Source organism: Budorcas taxicolor, chromosome 6 (genome assembly GCF_023091745.1).
Source record: "Budorcas taxicolor isolate Tak-1 chromosome 6, Takin1.1, whole genome shotgun sequence".
Taxonomy (NCBI): Eukaryota; Metazoa; Chordata; class Mammalia; order Artiodactyla; family Bovidae; genus Budorcas; species Budorcas taxicolor.
Genome location: NC_068915.1, coordinates 93,606,640 through 93,624,393, shown reverse-complemented (window position 1 = coordinate 93,624,393; position 17,754 = coordinate 93,606,640). Strand labels below are relative to the sequence as shown.

The window sequence follows — 17,754 nt, the reverse complement described above, 5'->3', positions numbered from 1 at the left end:
ACCCTGAAGTGATTGGTCTGCAGGAATTATAACAGTAAATTCCCACTCTCCTCTGTCTCCCCTTCAATGATATCTTCTGGCCATCCAATGGCACCCCTATTTAACTCCTCTTCACTCTGGGTCTATCAGTCAAGAGCAGACCACGAGTGCACCCATAAGAACTGTCATGCATATAACTGGCTCAAAAATAGTTCAGGAAATGATGGAAGGATGATAACAACAGCCATGAAATTTAAAATAGTTTAGTAACACTAGAAATCTGCAGATTCTGATGAGGCAAAGAACAGAACAGAAGTTAAGGCCATTTTTTTCTATGTCCCTTCTAAATGCTGACCCCCATACACCTACACACATACATAACACATACATAACACACACATAACCCAAAACAGGCAAAAAAAGAAAAACATAAAAATAAGAACAAGAACCCAAAACAATGCTACCTCTGAAAGCCTAATATCACCTTTTCAACAACCTTATTAGTCTGTATATATATGAACTCAAAATGTAACTCAAAAGATACTACTCATCATAAACTGCAGTACTTATTTCTGGTGCCAAATGACTGGGTGAACATTCTTTGTTTCATAAAGCCACAATGCAGCCTATTTCCACAGAGCATTCTTAAGTATCTCACAGAATGCAAATAAAATGCATTTTCTTTAATAAGCAGAAAACTGAGCAAACTGTTTTTACTTCAGTCCACTGCTCAACATACCCATGACTCAAAAGGTAATTCACTGTTATTTACAATTGGCATGAATTTCACAGCTGTAGAAGCTATATATAAAAGATACAAACACTTCTGTATCTCAAGTAACAGAATCACCTGCTGCATATAAGCATCCTGAAGGAGCTGCTGCTGCTGGTGAGGATGACGCTGCTGCAGATGAAGCTGCTGCAGTCTCCAGTCTCCCTGCTGTAGCTGCTGAAGGACTCGATGCTGCTGCGGAGGCTGCTGAGTGGGCCCCTGACCCAGTAAAATCTCGGGGCCATTTCCAGGTTTCAGTGGTCCTAAAAGAGGTTTTCAAAAACGTATATGAACATAATCATGATTTCAAGGGGGTAGGATGGATAGGAAAATTGGAACTGAAATATATACACTGTTACATATAACACAGATAACTAAGGAGAACCTACTGTAGAGCACAGGGAACTCAGCTCAATGTTCTGTGGTGACTAAATGACAAGGAGTCCAAAAGAGGGGTGATACATGTACAGGTAGAGCTGAGTCGCTCTGGTGCACAGCAGAAACTAATACAACACTGCAAGGCAAACAGACTCCATTTCATGGAGTAAAAATTAAAAATACTCATGATTTCAATAAAATGGTTAGATTTCAAAACACTCATTTCAGTAGTCATTAACCAAGGCATTATATCCTTATTTTATAGAAACTTCCATATGAATGTCGTCTATATGGATTATTTACTATAGCAAAAGTATTCATGAAAGTTAATTTTGACAGTTACAACTCATGAACAAGTCACTATCTTAGAAACACGTCATTTTCCACTCTCTCTCTCCATGGACACACCAGCCAGGCCAGTTTGAAATGTTCCACATTTCTCAATTGTATGATGAGTCTGAGTCTGCATCCTGAGTCTGCATGTTTGCTGACAGGATTCTCTAACCAAAATGACAGTTTCCACGCACTGCAACTGTTGCTGTCCTTTAAAATTTATCTCAAATCTCTCCTCCTTGTTCTTTCATCTAAAGCTTCCACTTGGTTTTATAACATTTATCTCAGCATTGCACACATTAACTGTTTACATGGCTATTTCCTAACTAGTATCCCTGAGAGATGGGGTGAAGACTTATTATTTATTTTAGCACCCCAAAGAACTTTTTATATAACAGATATTCAACATTAAATGCTACTGTAGAAAAATCTACTAACACTGGCTCCTAAAGAGGCATTTATTTATAAGCTTTATAAACTGTACCACAGGAAAACCCTACAAATAAACTTCAGAAATAACCAAAAGAGGATGAAATACACAACTTAAAAAGAGAAAATGACAATAATTTCTATATTCTCTTCCAGCAAGTTACTGTAAATTCAAATGTGACTATTTAATCCTAAGGGGGAAAAGGAGGGAGCATGCAAAGAGAAAGAGGACTCTTTCTCATCAATGTTAATGTCTTCAAACCTCCACAGGCCTTAAATACAGCATCTCTATGAAGACAGTTTTATGACCATTTCTAACTCTTCCAAAGCAAAGTTATGACCAACCTAGATAGCATATTAAAAAGCAGAGCCATTACTTTGTCAACAAAGTTCCGTCTAGTCAAGCTATGGTTTTTCCAGTGGTTATGTATGGATGTGAGAGTTGGACTGTGAAGAAAGCTGAACACAGAAGACTTGATGCTTTTGAACTGTGTGGTTGGAGAAGACTCTTGAGAGTCCCTTGGACTGCAAGGAGATCCAACCAGTCCATCCTAAAGGAGATCAGTCCTGGGTGTTCATTGGAAGAACTGATGTTGAAGCTGAAACTCCAATACTTTGGTCACCTGATGCAAAGAGCTGACTCATTGGAAAAGACCCTGATACTGGGAAAGATTGAAGGCAGGAGGAGAAGGGGACGACAGAGGATTAGATGGTTGGATGGCATCACCGACTCAATGGACATGGGTTTGGGTGGACTCCAGGAGTTGGTGACGGACAGGGAGGCCTGGTGTGCTGCGGTTCATGGGGTCGCAAAGAGTCAGACACAACTGAGCAACTGAACTGAAATGAACTGAACTCTTCAAATTATAAGAAAATGCATATTTCTTTTAATTATTCTTGAAAATGTTTATAAAACACAAGGAATCTGTATGCACGTTTGGCCACTTGATGCAAAGAGCCGACTCATTAGAAAAGACCCTGACGCTGGGAAAGACTGAAGGCAGGAGAACGGGACGACAGAGGACGAAGACAGTTGGTTGCCATCACCGACTCGATGGACATGGGTTTGGGCAAGCTCTGGGAGACAGTGAAGGACAGGGAAGCCTGGGGTGCTGCAGTCTATGGGGTCCCAAGGAGGTGGACATGACTGAGCAACAACTCTTAAAATTACAACAATATGCATGTTCCTTTTAAATTATTCTTGAAAGTGTTTATAAAAATACAAGGAAGCTCTATGCACTATGCATACAGATTTATGCATAGCTCTCCAAAGTTTATTGTTGTTGTTACTGAATCTCTAAGTCATGTCCTACTTTTCTGTGAGCCCATGGACTGTGGCTGGCCAGGATCCTCTGTCCATGGGATTTCCCAAGCAAGAATACTGGAGTGGGTTGCCATTTCCTTCTCCAGGGGATCTTCCCAATCCTGGAATCGAACCCATGTCTCCTGTATTGGCAGGCAGATTCTTTACACTGAGCCACCTGGGAGGCTCCCTCCAAAGCATATTGAGTTTATGAAAAATCAAGCTGTAGAGAATTGTATCGAGTATGAATGCATTTGTATTTAACCCAACATGAATGATTTATATCTGTGTTTATACATGCAAAAACATAAAGAGGACTGGGAGGAGATACACCAAACTGTTGCTAGTCTACTACAGGAAGAAAAAGAATGGAGATATCTACAGTGTTCTGAATATTACTTCTTTGTATGAATATTTTTTAAAATTTTATTCATGTGTTACTTTTATGTAAGATTGAATGGGAAAAGAAATCTTCAGAGATGTATGCATATGGGGGGAGAGGTTTTTCTCCCAACTTAATCTGGAAGCATGTAAGAAGGAGAAGTATTGTCCCTGACATGGGGAGGCAGGCCTGACACCCCTGCATGGAGGATTCTCCTGATAAATGTGAACAGTTTTACAGAACACCAGCATCAGACAAGGCCATCCTGTGACCGTGATGGATCATGACAAGTCCACTCCATAATCATGTCTTAACACTGGCAAAATCAGGAACATTGTCCAAACCACAAAAATGACCAAACTCCTCTCAATCCTGGCCAATATGACTGAATGCTGCTTCATTTCCAAATGAGGCTTTTCCATCTCTCCTTCTACATAATGATAATATACCCCTCAGTTCAGTTCAGTTCCGTCGCTCAGTCGTGTCCGACTCTTTGCAACCCCATAAATCGCAGCACACCAGGCCTCCCTGTCCATCACCAACTCCCGGAGTTCACTCAGACTCACGTCCATCGAGTCCGTGATGCCATCCAGCCATCTCATCCTTGGTCGTCCCCTTCTCCTCCTGCCCCCAATCCCTCCCAACATCAGAGTCTTTTCCAATCGGTCAACTCTTCGCATGAGGTGGCCAAAGTACTGGAGTTTCAGCTTTAGCATCATTCCTTCCAAAGAAATCCCAGGGCTGATCTCCTTCAGAATGGACTGGTTGGATCTCCTTGCAGTCCAAGGGACTCTCAAGAGTCTTCTCCAACACCACAGTTCAAAAGCATCAATTCTTCGGTGCTTAGCCTTCTTCACAGTCCAACTCTCACATCCATACATGACCACAGGAAAAACCATAGCCTTGACTAGATGGACCTTAGTTGGCAAAGTAATGTCTCTGCTTCTGAATATACTATCTAGGTTGGTCATAACTTTCCTCCCAAGGAGTAAGCGTCTTTTAATTTCATGGCTGCAGTCATCATTTGCAGTGATCTTGGAGCCCAAAAAAACAAAGTCTGACACTGTTTCCACTGTTTCCCCATCTATTTCCCACGAAGTGATGGGACCAGATGCCATGATCTTTGTTTTCTGAATGTTGAGCTTTAAGCCAACTTTTTCACTTTCCTCTGTCACTTTCATCAAGAGGCTTTTTAGCTCCTCTTCACCTTTTGCCATAAGGGTGGTATCATCTGCATATCTGAGGTTATTGATATTTCTCCCAGCAATCTTGATTCCAGCTTGTGTTTCTTCCAACCCAGTGTTTCTCATGATGTACTCTGCATATAAGTTAAATAAGCAGGGTGACAATATCCAGCCTTGATGTACTCCTTTTCCTATTTGGAACCAGTCTGTTGTTCCATGTCCAGTTCTAACTGTTGCTTCCTGACCTGCATACAGATTTCTCTAGAGGCAGGTTAGGTGGTCTGGTACTCCCATCTCTTGAAGAATTTTCCACAGTTTATTGTGATCCACACAGTCAAAGGCTTTGGCATAGTCAATAAAGCAGAAATAGATGTGTTTCTGGAACTCTCTTGCTTTTTCCATGATCCAGCAGATGTTGGCAATTTGATCTCTGGTTCCTCTGCCTTTTCTAAAACCAGCTTGAACATCAGGGAGTTCGCAGTTCACGTATTGCTGAAGCCTGGCTTGGAGAATTTTGAGCATTACTTTACCAGCATGTGAGATGAGTGCAATTGTGCAGTAGTTTGAGCATTCTTTGGCATTGCCTTTCTTTGGGATTGGAATGAAAATGGACCTTTTCCAGTCCTGTGGCCACTGCTGAGTTTTCCAAATTTGCTGGCATATTGAGTGCAGCAGTTTCACAGCATCATCTTTCAGAATCTGAAACAGCTCAACTAGAATTCCATCACCTCCACTAGCTTTGTTCGTAGTGATGCTTTCTAAGGCCCACTTGACTTCACATTTGAAGATGTCTGGCTCTAGATTAGTGATCACATCATCATGATTATCTGGGTCATGAAGATCTTTTTTGTACAGTTCTTCCATGTATTCTTGCCACCTCTTCTTAATATCTTCTGCTTCTGTTAGGTCCAGACCATTTCTGTCCTTTATCGAGCCAATCTTTGCATGAAATGTTCCCTTTAGAGGTCTGACAGAATGTGGTCCACTGGAGAAGGGAATGGCAAGCCACTTCAGTATGCTTGCCTTGAGAACCCCATGAACAGTAGGAAAAGGCAAAATGATAGGATACCAAAAGAGGAACTCCCCGGGTCAGTAGGTGTCCAATATGCTACTGGAGATCAGTGGAGAAATAACTCCAGAAAGAATGAAGGGATGGAGCCAAAGCAAAAACAATACCCAGTTGTAGATGTGACTGGTGATAGAAGCAAGATCCAATGCTGTACAGAGCAATATTGCATAGGAACCTGGAACGTCAGGTCCATGAATCAAGGCAAATTGGAAGTGGTCAAACAAGAGATGGCAAGCGTGAACGTCGACATTCTAGTAAACAGCGAACTAAAATGGACTGGAATGGGTGAATTTAACTCAAATGACCATTATATCTACTGCTGTGGGCAGGAATCCCTCAGAAGAAATGGAGTAGCCATCATGGTCAACAAAAGAGTCTGAAATGCAGTACTTGGATGCAATCTCAAAAACAACAGAATGATTTCTGTTCGTCTCCAAGGCAAACCATTCAATATCACAGTTATCTAAGTCTATGCCCCAACCAGTAACGCTGAAGAAATTGAAGTTGAACGGTTTTATGAAGACCTGAAGATCTTTTAGAAGTAACACCCAAAAAAGATGTCCTTTTCATTATAGGGGACTGGAACGCAAAAGCAGAAGTCAAGAAACACCTGGAGTAACAGGCAAATTTGGCCTTGGAATGCGGAATGAAGCAGGGCAAAGACTAATAGAGTTTTACCAAGAAAATGCACTGGTCATAGCAAACACCCTCTTCCAATAACACAAGAGAAGACTCTACACATGGACATCACCAGATGGTCAACACCGAAATCAGATTGATTATATTCTTTGCAGCCAAAGATGGAGAAGCTCTATACAGTCAACAAAAACAAGACCGGGAGCTGACTGTGGCTCAGATCATGAACTCCTTATTGCCAAATTCAGACTTAAATTGAAGAAAGTAGGGAAAACCACTAGACCATTCAGGTATGACCTCAATCAAATCCCTTATGATCATACAGTGGAAGTGAGAAATAGATTTAAGGGTCTAGATCTGATAGACAGAGTGCTGATGAACTATGGAATGAAGTTCATGACATTGTACAGGAGACAGGGATCAAGACCATCCCCATGGAAAAGAAATGCAAAAAAGCAAAATGGCTGCCTGGGGAGGGCTTACAAATAGCTGTGAAAAGAAGAGAGGCGAAAAGCAAAGGAGAAAAGGAAAGATGTAAGCATCTGAATGCAGAGTTCCAAAGAACAGCAAGAAGAGATAAGAATGCCTTCTTCAGTGATCAATGCAAAGAAATAGAGGAAAACAACAGAATGGGAAAGACTAGAGATCTCTTCAAGAAAATTAGAGATACCAAGGGAACATTTCATGCAATATACCCCTACCCCCCCCCAAATTACCAAAAACAAGCCCAAATCCTTCCATAAGTCTTTTCAGACACCTTCTTACTGAGATACTCCCAACAGATTTCCAGGGTATCTGAGTAATAAACAAAATTTATTCAAATGTAAGTGTGTTCCTAGTGGTCTCTGGCTGAAGGGCTGAAATAAATGATAGGTAGGACTAATAGCATTCCCAACCCAGAAAGTTATAAAAAGGGAAATCAACATTGAATGCTTACTATGAAACACAATTTTCCAAGATACAATACACCTTGTTATTTACTCTTTAAAACAGAATAACTGTTTTCCCATTTTACAGAAGAGACAACAGTGAGGCTAAGAAATGGTAAAATGGCAATTAGACATAAAGACTTCGTATTTCCCTATATTCCCTTTTATTCCTCCGTCGGGTATACCTGATCACCACAGGCATATGTTACATCAGATAATATACTGTCTTCTTGAGCATATATTTTACTTAATAGTACTAATAATAGTTAATAGTGAACATTTCTGAAGGGCCTATTATGTGACAGGCATTACAGTGAGCAGTCATTTAATCTTCACAGCAATCCTATACTTCCATAATACACATTATAAAAAACAGAAGATAGAGGGCTGAAATTGAGGTTCATGAGACTCCACATGTGGGTTTTTATGCACCCTGTGGGAGTGCTCAGTTGTTTAGTCATGCTCGACTCTGCAACCTCATGACTGCAGCCTTTCAGGCTCCTCTGTCCGTGGAATTCCCTGGCAAGGACACTACAGGGGGCTGCCATTTCCTACTGCAGCAGACCTTCCCAACCCAGGGAGTGAATCCGCATCTTCCGCCTCTCCTGCACTGGCAAGCAGATTCTTCACCACTGCGCCACCCGGGAGGCCCGTTCAGAGTATCCTAATTTAAAACATACTGGTTGAAAACAATTTTACACAAATGCTTTGTAAGGCTAGAGTTTCAAATTCTTCCTTTCCAATACAATACAGAATTTTCTATACTCTTGAACTTTAGTCTCAACTTCAAACCCTACTAGTTGATGATACCTCTAGGGATGAGCAAGTTGTGAGCTTTTTGTACCATACTTTTATACTGCCAGTCACTTACCATTGCTGAGAACTTTAGGAAAAAAACTAACTGAGCTTATTACACATTAGTAGCTTTATCTTTCTTAAAGTACTATGTAATATACCTGCTTCACAATAAAGTCTGCCAATAATTTACACTGCTAGGTAACCAAGCCATAAAAGGTTTATGTAAATCAACTATAAAGGGGACGAGGATGGCAGGGCTGTATTACCTTTTGGCCTGTGATTACCGAATTCACCCGGAGCAGGGACTTTAACAGGTGTTGCTGAACTCTGAATGCTCAGCACACTGGGAGTGGCAGTAGTGGAATTGGCCTTTGGTCTTTGCCTTGGTGCAATTGAGGTTTCTGTTGGTCCAATGGTGTCTGTTATTCTACAACAGAAGAAGACATGTCATTCCAAATACTGGGGTTATTTCTAATTTACTATTTGTTCTATGAAGCATCTACTTCAGCAGATGCATATTTATTATTGTTGATGATCATGTTAGTCCTCTTGGCTTCTTCCTAAGTCTCATTATCAAGTATTAAATGTTAATAAAGATAAGGAAGTAAATGAAATAAAATGAACCAACTTCCTCAAACCAGACTGCTTCCACTCATAGTCTGCCACTGAAGCTGGCAGAAAACAGAGTATAGGATTGCTCTTAAGGAGATAAAATAAACACACAGAAGCCGTCTCAGTAACGTTTTAGACAAAAATGAGAACCAACTTTCTAAACCAGTCAGAAAAATAAAAATAAACAACAAATAACAGTCTTCCTTAGCTTGGACTCAGCCTAAGAAAGAAAGCATATGTCCTAGGGCACATAAAACAAAAGAAGCCAAAACTTTTAACAGGTGGAGCTACCGGCTCACCTTCATCTTTTTGAATCTTTATTGTTGCTTGACTTATAACACTGAATGGAAATTATATGAAAGTTTTCACACTAGGACCTAGTTTAGGTCACAGATGTGAAGTGGTCAAATGGAAATCAGGAGAGACTAAATATAATCTGAGAAGACACTTCTCTTCCAAAAAAAGCCACAAAAAATGTTTAACTTACATAGTTATCAACTCTGCTTTTTCTAAATTCAATACAAAAACTCATACTTTTTAATAGGTCTAAGTTCACTTTTCAAAAGGACTGCGATAAGATCTCTTTACCAAGTTCCCTTAGCACATTTTCAAATGACCTGACACTTACAATTTTTGCATATGTATGATTCATCAAGTAGACATCTGCGGCACGTAGAGAAAGTCCTGTCTACCTTGACAGACCTATACATCTGTCTACTGCACAGATTTGTAGTTCTCGCCTCTATATGTAGACACCACAAGAGGGAGCCCTGTCAACAACTATCTTCTCAGAAAGAAAGGAAGTGAAATTGAATAGAAAGACTTTGGAAAATCATAGAAATATACTGCATACGGGCAGTTTTCTGAAAACAGTATTTATGTTTTAGATGGAATGCAGATGATACAATGAAAACTGAGCTAAATTTAAGGCAATAAAAGATCCTATGTGCATCTAACCAATTATCTCATTTAATCTAAACAAGTATTTATTGAGTTCCGATTATGGATGTGGCACTAAAGCCCATGCTATACTCTCTAAACTCAAGCAATCTGGTGGAAATATTATACACAGTCTCTCCATTTGTCTAACCATTCTTTATTCAGGGGTAGTATAGGCAAAGCCTCATCCTGCCTTGTTCTTATTTTATTATAAATCACTCCACAGAGGATTCACAACACACACAAGCACAGCAAACCTCTAAAAACCACATCGAAAACCTGTGCAGACTTCCCTGGTGGCTCAATTGCTGAGTCTAGCGTTGCCTAATTTATTTCCCTAATGCACCAATATCTATTATATAATCACTGTTACTGATACCCTGCAAACATGACAGTACCCAGTCTTCAAAGAATTTACAGCCTACCTGGGAAGATATGGCACATGTTCAGGCAAATAAAACACAGAAAAAATAATTAGCACTAACACTAGTATGTCAAGAGTTTGACAGAGGGGTTATTCTACCTTTAACCTAACTTGGCTAGAGAAGGCTCAGGTGAGAACTGGAGGTACCAAAATAAATACGACCTCATCAGACAGTAAAAGACATTAAGCAGCCTGTGAAAAAAATGGGAAGAAAATGCCTGGATGAATTAGGCAAAGAGAAAATACAAATTTAACTGAAATGAAAAACTGAGTAATTACTGGTATCAACACTGCTATACAACCTCATTTGCACTACTGTAGCTGACACAGAGCTACAGTAGTAGCTTTTTCTGTTTTGCTTTCTTTTCTTTCCGCTCACTAACCTGAACAATCTTCCTAAAATATAAACTCTCTCTTCTCTTAAAATCCTTCAGTGTTTCTGTCTGCCAGGACAGTGATTCTCAACCCTGCCATCTTGAAGATACAAATCATGTAAGTTTCACATGTTTAACATTCCCAAGAGCAGATGCAAATTTGCGGGGATGGAAAGGAACTTTTAAGAAGTAAAACAAAAAGTTCACAGATTGAAGGTAGGGCAGGTAGATAATACACATAAAAGTTTTAAAACATGTAAATAATGATACTGGCTATTTAAAGACTCCCTTTCTCCCCCTCATTGGAAATATGCCTTTCACATGGAAAAAAAGATTAATTTTTTACCATTTATAATTTTTACTGATACTATCAATAAAAAAGTAAATTTATATTGTTGACCAGTAAGGATCAATGAACCCTATTATTTAATATACATAATATATAGTTTAACATACTATGAATAGCACTGTGAATTTCTGTTAACTATTTCATTTGTTTGTAAGTATATAGCTATAGCTTGTGTCATGGTGAAAAGACAAAGCATTATTTTTCAGTTGACTCATGCTTTTTAAAAAATTTATACTTACTTAAAGATTTAATCATTGACAAAATAATTATTTTAAAAGACAACAATAAAACTAGCTGACAAGCCTGACAATAATTCACAATGACCATTCAACTGTAACAGCAGCTGTTAACTCCAGCTATATCATGAGTAAGACAGTCAGTCATACTGGATCCCTGCAAGTTAGATGTAACTTTACTCCTCTGTCTCTCACTCAAGAGTATTTTAAATTCAAATGAATGAAGATAATAGTTTTAGAGTGATGCTGTATCTTTTTTAAAAATTAAGTCATTCCCAATTGATATTTCAACAATTTACAAATAGCAGGTTATTTCTAACACATCTCACAACCAAGTTCCAAATAGCAAACTGACTACAAGGTTCACCTGCCTAAAGGCCAAAATCCAAATTTCTCAGCATGACACAGAATAAAGTTGCTCATGACTGACATTCACCTGTCTCCTCAGCTTCATTTCCCACCTCCTGCAGATGTACCCTTATTATGCTCCAGTCTTGCAGCTTCACAAAGGCTGCTCTCACCTGAAAGATCTGCCTGTCATAGCTTCCTACCCATTACTCCAAGTGACTAGAGTATTCATCCTTCAGGAAAGAGCTCAGCAACTCCCACCCCCAGGGAAAGGATTCCCCCTGTGCTCCTGTCCTCTGTGCCCAGTCTTTCCCTTCCTCCACTCTCAGCTGCCTGATCACTCCAAGTTGTAACTGTTCGCTAGTGTATCATCACTTGAATATGAACTCCTTAGAAATACACTGCTTCTTTTTCTTTGTGTTCTCCATGTCTATATCCTGCATATAACCAGTGTGTGACAAATGGTTTTATGTATTTCATGTCAAAATACTTTGCATAAGTGAAATACAATACAAAAATCAGCTGTGATCAAGAAATCTCCCCAAACATGAAACTATACCTGTCTGATAATCTAAAATACAGTCCCGTCTACTCACTTTTAAACTCAAAAAAAAGGCATGAGGAGAAAAAGTTGTCATTAATTCAACCATTACGCAAATTTAGGCCTTAACCTACATAATCTGGATCAAACACTAATGTAGTGAATAACTATAAAATTATTTAAAACACTGTAATATTCCATGGGTCTCAAAGAGTCAGACACAACTGAGAGACTGAACAACAACAAATAGTCCTCTACTGCTCTTAAAAATGTTGCCACTGTAACTATTCATTGTAAATTACATACAGCTCTTCTTTTCATAAATCAATAAAAGGTCATCACAAATAAAACAAAACATAACATTTCATAAATTAGTTGTCATGTGATGAAATAACGACAAGTCCCACCTATAAGATGACCCAACGTAACATCACCAGTTACACAGTCACTTCATGAAGGTGGAGAGGGAGCAGTTCAAGCGCGACTACTGTCAAACCCTGCTATCTCATACAAAAAAGCTTATTTTGAACTTGCTGTCTCAACATCATACTACATGCACTAAGGAATACAGTATTTTTTGTGGGTGAAGATGCTATTTAATCAATGACATCTGCTAGGATTAAAAATGAGTACTGTTCCCCCCACCTTTTTTTTTTTTTTTAATAAATGCCTTTTCAAATTTCAGCATAGCTTTGCCTACCTGGCTTTTATTTGGCTTTTCCTAGAAGCTGCTTCACTAGCAGTCATCGGTTCAGGAAGAATTGAAGGAATAGGAGAATTCTTGGAAGAAAAAAAGAAAACTTTTCATTTTAATTTTCATTTCAATTGCAGAAAGTTTTATTGAAACACTACAAATATATTCTTAAACTTTAAGAGCACTGTCTGTGAGAAACTATTTCTTCACATCTTCACTTGGTACAAGTTGACACATATTTGCCCAATCTAATGCACAAATATCACTATGTGTTACACACAAGAGTCACTTTCTTATTTGTGTTCCAGAGAAACCCTTGGAAAATAAACAGAACAATATTATTATATATATATATTATACCCACTTTACAAATGGGTAAATCTGGGGTATAAAGGATCACACAATGACTATTTCACACACTGGAAAAGAAGCAAACGCCAAGTACATGAATAAAGTGTTGTTTTACAGACTGGAGGTAATTTTCATGACATTGTTTGTCAAGTCCAGGAAACAAGAGCAGAGGCTTCACTGATTTGCTTCTGCTCTCTAGTGTTCAGTTTACAATAATTACTCAAAAAAAGTCACAAAGTATTCAATAAATGTTTGCAGAGTGAAAAGCTAAAAATCCAGGCAAATGTTAAATAAAATTCATTACTAGAATGTGCGCAATGACTTTCAGCTTCAAACGAGAATATATTACACTGACGTAACAAGAACTTCAAAAATTGAAAAGGAAAGGCACCAAATTGCTTCTTTTTTCTTAGGGGAGTAGATTAAGTTATACACAAAGGAAACCTATAAGAAAAAGTCAGGCCACTCAAGGTGAAAACAGCTTAAATTCAGTGTTTGATTCTAGACCTTGATTCAAGTTAGCAGACTTGCCATGTACTATTAATCCAATATAGTTAAGTACAGGGTGCAGGCAACAGATGCAATTCAAAGCCTTCTGATGGTGTCAGCTATAATACAGCTTCCTTGAACGACACACTGGGTTTTACAGTTATTATTTCTAATCCTCATAATTATCATCCTTGTTTTACAGAAAAAGTAACAAACGTTAAGCAACTTCCCAAAATATACAAAACCAGTCACTGATAAAGACAACCGAGCCCAGTTCAGTTCAGTCCCTCAGTTGTGTCTGACTCTTGGTGATCCCATGGACCGCAGCACGCCAGGCCTCCCTGTCCATCACCAGCTCCTGGAACTCGCTTAAACTCCAGTCCATCGAGTCGGTGATGCCATCCAGTCATCTTATCCTCTGCCGTCCCCTTCTCCTCCTGCCTTCAATCTTGCCCAGCATCAGGGTCTTTTCCAATGAGTCAGCTCTTCACATGAGGTGGTCGAAGTATCAGAGTTTCAGCTTCAACATCAGTCCTTCCAATGAACACCCACGACTGATCTCCTTTAGGATGGACTGGTTGGATCTCCCTGCAGTCCAAGGGACTCTCAAGAGTCTTCTCCAACACCACAGTTCAAAAGCATCAGTTCTTCGGCACTTGGTTTTCTTTATGGTCCAACTCTTACATCCATACATGACCACTGGAAAAACCATAGCTTTGACTAGACAGACCTTTGTTGGCAAAGTAATGTCTCTGCTTTTTAATATGCTATCTAGCTTGGTCATAGCTTTTCTTTCAACAAGTAAGCATCTTTTAATTTCATGGCTGCAGTCACCATTTGCAGTGATTTTGGAGCCCATGAAAATAGTCTCTCACTGTTTCCATTGTTTCCCCATCTGTTTGCCATGAAGTGATGCGACTGGATACCATGATCTTAGTCTTCTGAATGTTGAGTTTTAAGCCAGCTTTTTCACTCTCCTTTTCACTTTCATCAAGAGGCTCTTTAGTTCCTCTTTGCTTTCTGCCAAAAGGGTGGTGTCATCTGAATATTTGAGGTTACTGATATTTCTGCCAGGAATCTTGATTCCAGTTCGTGCTTCATCCAGCCAGCATTTCACATGATGTACCCTGCATAGAAGTTAAATAAGTAGCGTGACAATATACAGCCTCGATGTACTCCTTTTCCTATTTGGAACCAGTCTGTTGTTCCATGTCCAGTTCTAACTGTTGCTTCTTGACCTGCATACAGATTTCTCAGGAAGCAAGTCAGGTGATCTGGTATTCCCATCTTCCCATCTCTTTGAGAATTTTTCCACAGTTTGTTGTGATCCACACAGTCAAAGGCTTTGGTGTAGTCAATAAAGCCAAAGTAAATGCTTTTCTGGAAGTCTGTTGCTTTTTCTGTGATCCAACAGATATTGGCAATTTGATCTCTGGTTCCTTTGCCTTTTCTAAATCCAGCTTGAACACCTGCAAGTTCATGGTTCACATACTGTTGAAGCCTGGCTTGAAGAATTTTGAGCATTACTTTGCTAGCATGTGAGATGATTGCAATTGTGAGGAAGTTTGAACATTCTTTGGCATTGCCTTTCTTTGGGACTGGAATGAAAACTGACCTTTTCCAGTCCTGTGGACCTGAACCCACTTCTCTGCATTTACAATGCCTATGCTCTGTATACCAAGGGCAACCAAACTTTCTCGGTTTACAGAATACTGAGTACCTCAGCCATTTTTTCATGACACCCCCGGCCCCACCATGCTCCCCCAAAATCTAACAGTTCTGCTTTTTCAATAGTTAACTTAATAATAGTCTGTGCTATTTCAGAGATGCCACTGTGATCCCCTCAGTGATGTAAAGTGTCCTGCAGTGAGTGCCATCAAGTCTACTGTAGCTCCCCAGAGCACCCCAGCACATACACTTTGTATCTGCAGCTTTGCATCAAAAATACTAATTACAAATATACTGTTAGATCACTTGTCATGAAACAAGTGACTTTGAAAGTATATATACCCACACATGATGAAATTTTAAATTCATATATATTATGATACTTATAATACAAAAACTACTTACATTAATGTTGGAGACTGGACAATCCTTTTTGGCAAATTTAAATGCAAAATATGACACTTGAAATATATCGGGTCTCCGCTCTGGATCTGGTTCAAGCATGAACCCTACAAGAATAAATCAAAATGTTAAGAAGTTTCACTGAACACAGAAGCAATTAGAGGCACATTAAAAAGATATATACTTCCATTCTAAGATTAGAGATGCTTCCAGTAAACTTTGGGAATGTTTATAGAAAATACAAAAATTGTTACTTTATACATTATCCTAAGCTAAAGATAAATGAGTCCTAGGACAGGTCGGAACTGAAAGCATGAATTACAAATATGAATATTCTTCTGAGACTCTGACACAAAACAAAAAGTGAGTTTAGTCAACACGGGAATTATTCAAGAAAATTTCTGGGCTATAGTAAGGGTCCTTATTTTCACTATTATCTAAAATAATTTTAACATACCTACTAATATTTTTAGGTATCTATTAATTTTTAAGGGCTTCTGAATTATGAAGAGGAAGACTAAACTGTATGCATTACAATCTATTTAACAAAGTAGTATAGGGAAGTAGTACAGGGTTGGCACTATAGTTTTCTTAAAACACGTTTTCTTCCCACACTGATGACAGCAATATTCATCATAGTTCTGTATTTCAATATGCTATCCACAACATGTTTAGAAATACAAGCAAAGGTTTATGGTTCTATTTTGAACAGTTTTCACACCAGTCCTACAGCACTGCTTGAAAGGCCTGACCTTTTTTCTAACCAAAATGGCCACTACATTTCTTGAACTACTTGCTAAATTACAATGTCACAAGAAGGCTGACATTTATACTCCATCCTATACATGAAAAAACCATATTTTGTTACAGTATTCTTCATGTTCTAACTCTGCTTCATTGATTAAATTCTTATCGTGTTCAAATCATTTTTAAACCTATTTGCAATGTAAAATTTACAGCATTAATTAGACAATATTCTGAAATTTGCTAACAAAATTATGTTTGGAGATAAAAGTATATAAATAACTACCTGAATATTACAAATCAAAATTAAATCCTCCTTTCAATCATATGTAATATTACAAATCAAAATTAAATCCTTTCAATCATAAGTAATATCTGAACAAACAATATGTAATACATCTCCGACAGCATGATAAGTTAACTTGGTTAAAAACATGGTTGTATGGCAAACAACACTAAGCACAAACAATTTATTTGGGAGATTTTGAACTCAGTTTTATTATATTCTGTATGTCACTTGGTTTTATACACTTAAAAAGGCTAACATATACCACTTATAAAGTTGATATTTTATTATCTTATCATCTGTTAGAATGAAATAACCCAAAACATTTAATTCTATTATTTATTAGTTGATATTCAACCTCATTCCAGAAAAGATCTAAAAAATCTACAAGGTTTATTTTATCCTCCAAAACCATATTTTATCTTGATAGCAACACACATTGTTTTAGAAGCAACAACAGTACATGATATAGGAATACATTTATACAGACTTTTATAAATGCTTATCCATGTAATTTGTAAAAATGAAACAAATCACAAGAAACTTATAAAATTCATAAATCTAAAACTTTGCTATCCTAACAATTCAGTTTATTTGGCCTTTAAAATCTTATTTCAATACTAGCTAATTATAAATATTTTCCTATAGAGGACTTGAAGTGGCATACAAAACTGTAATTCTTTTTTAATATATGAGAAAATTAAGACTAATGAAAAAGTAATGGCTGAAAGGGGAAAAAAAGAAAAAAGAGGGATAATGTTGTCAGTAAAGAAATTACATGTTTGGTCCCACAAATGCAGGGCCAAAACTGGAAAAATTTAGCCCTCTAGCTGTCAACACAGATAGGGCAACATGGTCCATTATATGAATTGCAGTATTCTTAAAAACAAACTAGGTGCTAAGAAAAAGCACCACTTCTAACATTGAAAGCAAAAAGTAAATTCTCCTTTGAGTCTTTCTAAAAATGGTTCACACTGAGTGAACAATATCCCTAAGAAACTACAATGAGTGACACACAGTCAGGTCTTACACCCGCCTTCGTGCAGACCAGTGACATAACAACAAAATGCGGTTCAGGAGAAGAAATTCTTCAGGAGTAGAGAAC

The 17,754-nt window shown here is 38.2% G+C and overlaps 1 protein-coding gene across 2 annotated transcripts in view; it reads right to left on the bottom strand.

The window, feature by feature from the left end:
• BMP2K (BMP2 inducible kinase) overlaps positions 1–17,754 on the bottom strand; it is a 116,889-nt gene that overhangs the window by 24,441 nt on the left and 74,694 nt on the right. For both annotated transcript variants that reach the window (XM_052641887.1, XM_052641888.1), the window contains exons 8-11: positions 15,623–15,726; positions 12,716–12,795; positions 8,459–8,619; positions 830–1,014 (exon numbers count right to left, since the gene is read on the bottom strand). In XM_052641887.1, coding sequence (XP_052497847.1) covers positions 830–1,014; positions 8,459–8,619; positions 12,716–12,795; positions 15,623–15,726 — 530 coding nt within the window. The remainder of the gene's footprint in view (positions 1–829; positions 1,015–8,458; positions 8,620–12,715; positions 12,796–15,622; positions 15,727–17,754) is intronic.